The following is a 12,023-nucleotide window of genomic DNA, read 5'->3' on the forward strand; positions in this document are numbered from 1 at the left end:
ACAATGAATCGCTCGTATGTTTCAGAATGCTGAGCACCTACATCAGTTCGAAGAATCATCCGGCCGATTTATTCGTCGATTTCGTCAGTCCAAATTGTTTTACTAATTTGATTGTAACTGAACCTATTCATTTTAACATTTATGTTCGATAAATTAAATTATAATGAATAATAAATAAATTAAACCTCAACAAAAAAAATCTATTTATTTTTTCGAACTCATAACTCGCTTTTTACACTATTTTGATTTTGATTATTAATTCATGATTTTTTTTTCGACTTTAAATATATTTTCCAGAGCAGTTGCTGGCTAGTGCAAACATAGCCCTTTTTCATCCAAAGCTTTCCAAAATTTACGTCTTCACCAAGAAAGTAGTTATTTTGTATGCGGGAGTACAACCTGAGCAACAAAAAGTCACAAATTTGCTTAAATGAAGGCTTTGAAAGTTACATAGTAGCTGATAACGAAAAACAACTGCCCAATTCCATTGAGTGAACTACATATATGTTTTCATTAATGAACTTAAAAAAGTGATTGTACATTAAAGTTATCTGTGATTAAAGTGACTTAAGTCACAAAAGTACTCAATACGAGATTTACTAAGTCATAATAGGTGCATTTCTGGCTGTCTAGTTGGGCGGGTCGGTTTTCTCAAAAGTTAACAGCATTCAAAATTTTAGCGTACAACACGCGGTCTGGAGGGCATTCTGCTCCACTTTTGATATGATTAAAATTTATGGGAAGTTATTAAAACACATCAAAATATTTATAGTCTTAAGACAGTGCATACGAGTGGAAAAACGATAAGCTGTAATTTCATCAGATTTCGCAGGCTGGTTTGCCATAAAACCTTATATGTTACCAATAAAAAAAATAACAAGTTTCACGCTGATTCCATTTAGAACTAAAGTCGTTTTTGTGAATTTTCTGTCTGATAAATGATGTAAAAGCTTGTTTACCACATTAAAAATCAATAAAGACATCATTTGAAGCCATAGGTTACACAGCAAAAATTTATTGCTGTAAAATTACGGCAAATATCCTGTAACAAAAAAGAGGCATTACATTGCCCGTAATTTTACAGTTAGAACAAAAAATTACAGGACCTTCATTTTTCAATGAGCATATCGATTAAAGGTTCTTTAAAAATTGCAGGCCTGTAAATTTTGGGTGTGTTTTTTTTATTGTTTACACAGAAAAAAATAATGACTATTACGTGTCATGGAAAAATCATTTAATATTGAATAAGTTGGCCTGAAGTTCACAGATCCTCATTTAATTTTACAGCAAATGTCCTGTAACAAAAAGGAGCATGACATTTGCCGTAGTTTTGCAGGTCGAAAAAATTACGTGTCGTGAAATTACGGTGTTTTCCAATAATTTAAAATTAGACTTGAGAAAAAAATTTGCCTAGCATCCCAGTTAGATAGAAAATGAAAAGTCAAAACGACCTCGCTGAACTTTTCAGTTTGTTTTGATTTGGTTTTGTTGGTTTCGTACCGAAGGAACTCCAGCAGCCAAAAAGAAAAATCCAACAGATGTGTCGTGACGATCGGCTAGATTTTTTTTTCGAGGATTCGGAAGACAACAAATTTTACGATCATCAGCAAAACACTGTTGTCCACTTTTGCTGCGGATCTTAAAGCGGATAGTGAACCAATCGTCCAGATCGAGGTGTTCATGTCCAGGTGCAAGTCCAAACGGCTGCTATCGGAGCGATGCAGATTACCATGTCTTGGCTAATGCGGTACAGTAAGTTTAAAAAGTTTTTTTTTAATATTCGTTATCCCCAAAAAACCAATTTGCAATTTGTTTTTTCATCCATCGCGTCTCCAGCAGCAGCAGCGACCAAAACTGCCACGCAGCGGCCACTGGGACGTTCCGGGCATGTTCCGGGGATCTGCGCAATATCAGCCAGTCGGAAAAAATATAATGCTATTAATTTATTAATTAATAATTTCAAATTTATTGTAGGTATCAAATAAACTGTAAGATTCAAAAACTGTTTCTATATAATTTTTATTATTTCAGAAAAAAAAATCCAATAAGAATCTAAACAATAAAAAAACACACCCAAAATTTACAGGCCTGCAATTTTCAAAGAACCTTTAATCGATATGCTCATTGAAAAATGAAGGTCCTGTAATTTTTTGTTCTAACTGTAAAATTACGGGCAATGTAATGCTCCTTTTTGTTACAGGATATTTGCCGTAATTTTACAGCAATTAATTTTTGCTGTGTAGTCATTATTTTTTTCTGTGTATTGTATTTTTGAGGAAGAATGGCATGGGCCATCTTACCCGTGGTGCGTCTTGTACTCTTGTACAGTTTCCCCTTACCTGTTTTTGTGGGACTTTTGGTTGCTTGGGAATCGTCTTGTTTGCGTTTACTCCCGTATTTGTGCTTTCCGCGATTTATTTTTAATAAGCTCTTTGGTAGCGTCAGAAATTCTTGATCCATGTCTTTTTCGATTTAAAAAACTATCGACAGTTAGGCCAGAAAAAAAATCTGAATGCGTTAATGTGTAAAAAGAATGGTAAAAAACGACAAATATGTTCAATATTTGGAACCGATAAAGTACTGAAATTAATTTCTTTAGGCCATTTGATTATGAAATAAAAAAAAAAAAAAAAAACTGTTTCCTAAACGATTTTTTTTTCGTAGATCTGAAGTTGTATGTAATCATCAAACAAACCGTGAGTGTTTAGCGAATAAATAAATTTGATTTTCAATAATGTTAAAAGAAAGTTAAAAAACAAAGCAGATTGCCAGTAGAATTCCCAGTAGAAAATTTTTAAAATTCAAAAAATTTTAAATGTTAATAAAATTACTTGGTATTTTGTAACGGATTTTTCCTGCTTGGGGGTGATCACCCCTATTTCCCCCCCTTAAAGGACCGCGCATGCTTCACGTATTCCACGAATGAATTTTAATATCATTGGTCAAACACTACGCATATGTTTATCAAAAAAATCAACAGATGCAACAAAGTGGAACGCCAAGGAAATTCCTGTCGTTTTCACGCAAAAACGGCTATTTAATAATTGATATTAAAAATCCATTCAACACTTTATTTATTACTCCAATTAAGTTTTGTTCAGGTTCACAAAATACTCCAAATACAGCAAATCTTTGGCTGATAAAATATTATTTGAATGAATTTTAAATAAAAATATTGTAAATTGTGTCTATTAACCACGTACTGCGGTACAAATTTCAATTCTATAAAGAGAAGTTCCTTTTGATTAACTTGATTCAAATTTTGATAAATTTCCAAAAAGCACTACAATTATTTGAAACGTTGATTGTCAGAATGCAAGTTTAAATGAAACGAACGAGGTCGTGGGTTGCATTCCTCCAATTAATTATCCCCTTAACAGACTCAAATCGTTCTAGCGAAACAAAAAAGTTCAATTGATCGGAAGCTTAAAGTTTTAAGCTGAAAGTACAGTTTCGAACAGTTATTTATTTACCCCCACCTTAAACATACACGTGATTTATTACTGCCAGTTGATGTTGAATAACTCCGAAACAGAATAAAACTTTCGCAACCATATACGTACGGTTTGGCGAAAGAATCGGGAAATCTTCAGAAAAATCCCATTACTTAACCACACTCACACACACAGTAGAGCTGTACTTACCGTAATCCGGGGTAATATTGATCACTTTTTTCAATATATTTCGATTATTTTTTCTGTTAAGGGGAATGTGGCATATTTTATATTTTTAAAACCAGTACTGGACCCCTATGAATGAAAAACATGGATGCAGACATTTATAAGACCGCTTTAAATTTGATTTAAAAATCGTTTTCGTCTCTGTTCAGAATATGATGCTTTGGGGTGACATTGATCAGTCTCTATTCTGACGGTTTTAACGAGTTTTCTTGATCATAAAGGATACAAAACACCTTCATAATATTTTCATATGCTAGTTTATCAATTTAAACTTGATTTTTATCGTTTTATTTTAAAAATATTTATAATCGAAAAAAGAATTATGATGCTGCCTACATTTAGGGGCAAAAATAATTACAATTGCTAAATAGTTTGAGCTTCAAATTACAAATGAAATTTTACTTTCAGGCATTCCGCTAGGCCCTCCCACTATTTTAATTTTCATTTTTTCTTCAAAGTTAACGATTTGATAGGGTTCTTATCCATTTGTCCAATACGGGCTTACTCTTGCCAAATGTCCTTATTTTTTAAATATCAGAAATTTATCATTAAATCACTATAAAAATAGCACTATAACAGTTCATATACAAAGAAAAAATGTTGTTCTTTCACATTAAACAACCCTTTTGCTTCTAAATGCTTTTTGGTATCATCAGGAGAGCTGTTTGTTTGCGAGTCTTGAAAAAATAGATATTTTAAGATTTTGAAAATAGATTTTTTACTAACAGAAAAAAAAATCATATACAAACCAAATTTTGCCTATTTGAAACTCGATTAATAGGCTTTCAAACGTAGAAAACAGTTTTCAAAAATTCAAACTATAGACTGAGTTATAGGTGATAATGTGGAAAAGTTTATTGTTGGTCAAATTTACCCCGGTGATCAATGTTTCCCCGTTTTACGGTACTTGAATTCGAAAGATAAACTTTGTAGCCGCTTAAAAAAAACTCGCTTTCCTCACTTCACATCCATCCCTGAAAGTGTTTTTTTTTTTTTGCAAAATTCGATACCTTTCCCCATTTTTCTTAAAGTTTACCTCAACTAAGGGAAAACTATTAGGGAAAAAAACTCACAGATAAAATCGACTTGCTCAATCGGAAACTTTCACTAGCCAAAGTTTGACATGAAATATTGTTCGCTAATTCGGCACCAATTTCGAATTATCGGTTCGAGAAATTTAAACTTGAACGTGGTGAAAGTTTGAAAACGAATGTTAACTGATTGCTCGAGTTGTTGATTCGTCAAAATTATGTCAACATTCAATACTAGCTACGCTAAACTGAGTTTTAACCTGGATACATCATATTAGTTTAAATGTACATTCAAATAAATTAGTGTACCTAGTCTTAGTTGTCCTTTAAATTAAAGAGACCTGAAATAGATTTACCACATCACAAAGCAAATACAAATCAAACAATTGCTTTTCCTGGACACCACCCTCGAAGCAAAATGCTTCTTTTACGTTCTCTAGACATGCGAAGTTCATTCAAGGGAAAAGCTATGACCAAATTCCATGCCACATATCGAAAACACCCACTGAGATGCTCTGTTGTAGGTTGCATTGCTGAGTTTATGTTCTAACATTTCTCACAGCAGCGATTGAAAATTAATCATAAAATCAGGGATTCGTTTATCCCCCGGTGGACAAAAAGGTGCTTGGTAGGAATTTTCTCAAACTTTTTTCTTTAATCTGTATATTTTTAATTAATTTATAAAAATTGGATCATTTACACAATTTTTTTCATTCTGAAATTTTTTCCATCGCCCTAATGAATTTATCAAAGTTAACAATCACACGACGTTGATGGTTTTCATTTTTTTTACATAAATTTAGGGGTAAAATCTTTGAAAAGGTAAAAGTGCAATCAATGAAATAATTTATACAAACCAGTTTCGTAATGGTTTTTTGGAGCTATCTTCGGAATGAATCTTCTCCGTATTAAATTGTTTGCTTAATAGTAAAAAATTCTGGTTGCTCTTTTAGTTTTTCCCCAATAAGCTTCATTATTTGTTTGTATTCAAATTTATTAATATATTCAGATGTGAGGAATATTATTATTGAAATATTTAAATTTTATTTAAATTGAAATTTTTGTTTTACGATATTTTAACTTTGAACTTGCGAATTTGAATATCGGATTTCAAGCGAGACTAGTTAAAATGAAGAAAAATATTTTGGAGTTATCTATTTACTTACAAAAAAAATTCTTTAAAAAATATTCATTAAAAAACAAAGATGAAAATTAAAATATACGTGTTAAGGTTTTATTTTTTAAACTTAAAAAATAAGTGGTAGAATAATTTAAAATATTTTGAAACGTTTCGATATACATTTTTTTTTAAATCAATGCATTTTCAAATGAAAAACAAGAAGAGAAGATAGAGAAGATATAAAGTTTTCCAATGAAAACTCCTAATTTTAACTGTTTTAAATATAAAAAACGATTTTCAATATACGATTCAGAAAGCAGCGGATGAGATCGTTTGACATAAATTACATAGAACGCCCCAGTGTAGGCAAATAATGACCAAGAAGCATTGAAACAAATTCGCACGACTCGCACACAGTAAAACTGGCAAATTCTGGTGGTTCAGAAAATTGAAAATATTTTTTTTCTGTTACTATCTATAGTCCTATTTGCCGCTGGTAGGGTTCGTGATATTATACTGTTTTTTTCACCAACACTTTCCAGTTTTGGGACAATCAACCTAAAAAACAACCATGTGTGTCGATCGGCTGCCCGTTTTTTGTACCGAGAGTTTTTGAGGTTAATTGTAACGCGTCTCATCTGTACACGCTCAGCAAGTGTGTAAGAAATGTCAAAAACAACTCTATACAAACAATATTACTAGATGTTTTTTTAAAACTTTTTCGTTTCCAATGAAGTATTTACATTTTTTTTTTTGTTTCCAACAGTGTTGTTTCAACCAAATCGAAAGTAGTAAAGTTGTATATTCTTATGATAAATAAGGACAAAGAAGAAATATGTTATTTGATTTTAGTATTCGGTCTATTTAAAAAAAACGTAGGTAACCTGCGCAGTTAAAAACTCCGTGCATTTTGTTAGTTTAACACAAATATTTCTAAAAAGAGGCGAATGAATTAGAGTATCAGCAGCGGTCAGGTGTCAAAGCTATAATAACACCCTATTTTGACACTTAGACGGCGCACCGCAAGGTTTCAAACCAGGTGTTATCTTGCTCCTGGGTGTTAAAAAAGCAAGCCAGGAGCCATATTTGAATACCGACCAGCTCCTGATTTGACAGGTGCTAAAGTGTCTAGGGAAAAATTACAAAAGAAAACAGCAACAAACAACAACAACACCTATCGGAGCGTCACCAGTGGCAAAAATGGAAACCAGTTTAGCACTTATCGGTGCGCAAATGAGCTGCTAAAGTTAAAATAAGACCTAGAATGTGTCTCGGGTTAACACCTGGGATAGCACTTACCGGTACTGGTGCTCTTATAAATTTAAAGTCTCTTTAAAAATAAATAAAACAAACAAACAAACAAATATTTCTAAATTTGAGGAAAAATACAAGTGTGTCAATTGTAAAAGCAAATTGTTTGAACTAGGTACATTTGTTCTGTTTTTAATTGATATCAAAATTAGTTTTATTATTTTCGATCTTTTAAAATGCGCAGATTCATGGCCGTTTACAGTACATTCCAGAGTCTATAGAAATATAGTGTAACGTGTGTTCTTGCCCTTGTTAACATCACACTGTAAAGGACGTTTTGGCATTGGATGAGGGCATTTTGATCGGAGCATATACATTATAAGTTTTCGAATTAGCAGTTGATTGATGAAATTCCATTGAAAGTCAAGGAAAAAAAATACTAATGATTTTTAAGCAACCTCATCGACTTAAATAAAAGCTTGTATTGCTTTTTTTTCTACTAATAACCCAGGGGTGGAAAACAGAAGAAAAAAAAAACAAAAAAGCCCTCAATTGATCTGATTTAATCTCCGACCAGTGAACAGGCATCAAATTTGTTTCATTTTTTAAGTTGTTGCGAGAGTTTCGCATTGGACAAGGTTCACCAAACTGAGCATGCCCCAGCTATGAAACAACAGCTTTGTTGATTTTTTTTGGTTCCGGCACGAATTTTAATCATAAACGATTACAAATCTTTTCAAAAAGTGCTCATTTTTCTGTCGAAAAGTAAAAAATGCTGCACCAAAATTTCCATTTGCCTGACCTAGCTTATAACAGATAAAACGCAACTTTAAGTTTGTACATGCGCTTAATTGAATAGCTGATGATTTCAAGCTCACATTTTTGAAAAAAAATTCACCCAAAACTTAAATAAAATCAAAATACAAAAGAAAATGCATCACGTAATCGGGAAAGTAGCGAACATACCGCGAGTGCAGTAGATCTTGCCGTTTTAATTTGGTGCCTGCATCCAGGCGTTAAAGATCAGGTGTTTATAAAATAACGCATTCCAGTAGATACAGATACAATTTGTGAATTGTGAGGAGAAATAAAGAAGTTTAGGAATAGAGTAGAGATTGTTGTTGCTTGACTGTTTTATGTGATTGTATACCGATTGTATACCGAAAATGATGTATGGTCTAAACGCTTCGCGTTGCGGACCGGGCTAGGGGATTGTCACTAGCTTTTGGTAAACCTAGAAACACGAGGCCTACCTAGGATTTTGTATAAACCTAGAAAGACGGGGCCGTCCTAAAATTATGGATCAAAATTTCCAGGAAGCCTCCTCACGCTTCGCGTTCGAACTAAAACGACTTATGGTGCTTACGCTTCGCGTTGCGGACTAGGCTACGGGATTGTACTTCTAGTTTTAAGGAAGATTGTACTTCTAGTTTTAAGAATATATATGTAGCCTACGATGTTTGGTGAAATAAATAAATAAATAAATGATTGTTCCTATAGCTTTGGGTAAACCTAGAGACACGGGCCTTACTAGGGATTTGAATAAACCTAGAAACTCGGTAAATTGAAAAAAAAGACTAATGTATTTTAATTTTTCATTTCATGTAACCTTATGAGTTTTTATATTTTTATGCCAAACGGCCATTAGGCCAAACGGATATTATGCCAAACGGCCATAATGCCAAATGATCATTATGCCAAACGTCCATTATGCCAAATGACCATTATGCCAAATGATTTTATGCCAAACGACTTTTATGCCAAACGGCGTTATGCCAAACGGCTTTATGCCAAATGACTTTAGGCCAAACGGCGTAGGACCGTTTTATGTGCCCTGGTGTGCCCTATTCTGATCCAGCATCTTTCTTTTAGTTAGTGTCTTTTATTATTTTATTCCAATAATCTTGTAAGCCCTTTCTTAATGACGCGACAGCCTTTGCTAGCTTCAAAAAATTTCCCGCACCCCTCGTTCGTCGGTGCTGCATCGAAGCGTCCAAAAAATGTGAAGCGCCGCTTCGCAACCGGAAATCATCGCGCTGTCAAACGGGTATTGTTTTGACAGTTTGGCGTTGTGCGAGCTGTCAAATTCTTTCGACGTCCTTCTTTTCCGGCCTTATACGGTTGTTGTGCGAACACATTTTTACCAAGGTACGGAAATTTTGTGGATATTTTACGATTTTAATCGGTGAAATTGGTGTTAATTGTTTACTAGTTGTTTGGAGCTTTAATCCGAGCTCGTACTGTGTGAAATATGTGAACATGGAGCTATTTGTGATGCATATTATGAATTATTCCGACTGTTGTACTGCCGAAATGTTTACGTTAGCGTTCACATTCATAAAATTTACAAATTAATATCCTACAAATGTGTTTTTTTTAAATCGAAGTCGGATAACAAACGGATTAATCCTCGAAGTGAAATTCGTTACCCTGTTTCATTTAAATTTTAAAAATAATGGATAATTTGGATAAACAAAATTCCTAGGTTATGTCGTGTGTTTGGTTGCCATTGTTTACCTTGTTCATATGAAGAGACAAAAGTATTAATCAATCTTTCTTTCTTTTCGATTCTAGGGCCCGCACTGTAGCCTAACTCATTCAAGATGGTGAAGGGAAATCATATGATTCCAAATGCCCACTTCCACAAGTACTGGCAGCGACACATCCGGACCTGGTTCAACCAGCCGGCCCGCAAGTACCGCCGCAGGCAGAACCGCATCAAGAAGGCCAAGGCCGTGTTCCCACGTCCGGCTTCCGGTCCGCTGCGCCCGATCGTGCACTGCCCCTCGCAACGGTACAACACCAAGATCCGACCGGGACGCGGATTCACCCTGGCTGAGCTGAAGGTATGTATAATTGGTTTTGGAAATAGTTGGACGTTCTTTGAAGAAAATTTTGCATCTTGTTGTGCAAATTTAAGCCTGATTTTTTAAATTTCCTTGTGCCAACCTTTTTTGGCAAGTTCACTGCATTTAAAATCTGAATCCTGGATTTGCATTCTGAAAATGAATCTGAATCTGAATTCCATACATACTTATCTAAAATATTATCCGGGGCTTGACGCATTCATCAAAATTCTTAAATCAAATATGGCCAATCCGAGCTTTACTACAAAATTTGTTTCATGCATCTTAAACATCAATCTCAATTCAAAACGTACTTAGAAATCTTTAACTGGAATTGAAATCTGGATTGAGATTAAAAATAGAATCATCTTGAAAATGAGTGAAAATTTTCAATCATTCCCGAAAGTCAGATTTCACAATTTAGGAGGTGCTAAGCATACTCGCAGCAGACAAAAATGAGTAATTGGTCCGCAATGTGGGCCAACATTTTTTGTCTTTGTTGAAAAAAAAACTGATTTCGGAAGAATTTAAGTCCTGTATTTAAATAAATAAATTCGCTTGGTTAATGGTTTAATGGTTCCCTGCTGTCCTGCTAATGCAAGATCGACCCATCCTGAGTTAAACATTAAATGTTTCCTTTTTTTTTTTCTTATTTCCCTATTAGGGTGCCGGTTTGACCAAGGGCTTCGCCCAGACCGTCGGCATTGCTGTGGATCCTCGCCGCCAGAACAAGTCGGTCGAGAGCCGGCAGCAGAACATTCAGCGGCTGAAGGAGTACCGCAGCAAGCTGATTCTGTTCCCGATCCACCCGAAGAAGAAGCTGCGCAAGGGCGAAGCCTCCGAGGAGGAACGCAAACTGGCCACGCAGCTGCGCGGACCGGTTCTGCCGATCGTCAACGAGAAGCCGGCCGTCGAGTTCCGTGCGATCACCGAGAAGGAGAAGAAGTTCTCCGCTTTCCTCGCCGTTCGCCAGGCTCGTCTGCACGCTCGCAACTTCGGAATTCGGGCCAAGAAGGCCAAGGAGAACGCCGAGAACGAGAGCAACCAGCCGGGAGCTGGTGGAGACAAGAAGGCCAAGAAGTGATGCGATTGAGCTGGGCCTGTACAATTTTATTCACTACTTTTTCGTGTATTTAAGATGAATGCGCCGCCACGCAGGTGTAATAAGAAACGTTTTGGATAAAATGTTCCAATTCCAATAGGTTATCAGCATTCTTTTTATTGTGGTTATATCCGAAAACCTTTTATAAGATGTTCGTTGTGGCTTCATGGTTATGATAATCTTTATTACTTTCTAAACAGTCGTTAGTTGTACTTGAGAATTACTAACATCAGCGTTGTTTTCAAATTGTCTTTTCTTGGATGCTCATCAATCTCCCATGATTGATAAGAACGAAACGCGAAAATGGTAAGTACCTTCCTGTCTTTTTTTCAAATAGGTCAGAAAAAGATCAACAACGGGGTTCAAAAGTTATTAAAAAATCTGGAGAAAAACATAATTCAAGACGTATTTAATGAAGGGTTATTGGATTTGTATAAATTCTGGTTCTAAAGATAGCTTAAAATTATGTTCTGATTATTAAAAATTTTAAATGCCTAAACGCAAATTAATGAAAAAAAAATATCTCCGAATAATTCTACGAGTTTTATTTAAATTTCAGTTTTAATTTGAAGACTATCTTGAAATTTAGATTTATAAAGCATAATTTAGACTGATTTTAAATAATAAACTTGAAAATACTTACTCAGAATTAAAATTAGGATTCCTACTAACGTTAAGAATTCAGCTTTAATTCTGGATGATAATGTATTTTGCATATTTTGAATTAAGACTTTCTAGTGAGAGTTTCTAGTGGGTGTTCGTTCGAATTTTCAATTTTTTTCACTCCGTGGGGATGATTATTATTAAAAGAGTTTATTACTTATAATCTTTTTCCAATCGATCATGATATTTATTTAATCTGTGAAAAAATCTAAAATACGACTCGCAGTAGCAACTTTCAAGAATAATTTTAAGCGCAATGTAATCTTAATTAGTATTGGCTTTGTTTTTTCAATATTAATAATAAAACTTGAAACACCATGTTTTTATTTC

At 34.4% G+C, this 12,023-nt stretch overlaps 2 protein-coding genes across 2 annotated transcripts in view; both read left to right on the forward strand.

The window, feature by feature from the left end:
• The window catches only part of LOC129753159 (uncharacterized), a 9,707-nt gene extending 7,774 nt beyond the window's left edge, over window positions 1-1,933 (forward strand). Inside the window, exon 3 of the mRNA XM_055748955.1 lies at window positions 1,837-1,933. Coding sequence (XP_055604930.1) covers window positions 1,837-1,933 — 97 coding nt within the window. The remainder of the gene's footprint in view (window positions 1-1,836) is intronic.
• Window positions 1,934-9,105: 7,172 nt separating this feature from the next.
• LOC129754356 (60S ribosomal protein L13) lies at window positions 9,106-11,134 on the forward strand. Its single transcript, XM_055750370.1, has 3 exons — window positions 9,106-9,230; window positions 9,657-9,928; window positions 10,593-11,134. The coding sequence occupies exons 2-3, from the start codon at window positions 9,686-9,688 to the stop codon at window positions 11,010-11,012; spliced, it is 663 nt and encodes a 220-aa protein (XP_055606345.1). The 5' UTR covers window positions 9,106-9,230; window positions 9,657-9,685; the 3' UTR covers window positions 11,013-11,134.
• Window positions 11,135-12,023: the final 889 nt, after the last annotated feature.

This window comes from Uranotaenia lowii, chromosome 3 (assembly GCF_029784155.1).
Source record: "Uranotaenia lowii strain MFRU-FL chromosome 3, ASM2978415v1, whole genome shotgun sequence".
Taxonomy (NCBI): Eukaryota; Metazoa; Arthropoda; class Insecta; order Diptera; family Culicidae; genus Uranotaenia; species Uranotaenia lowii.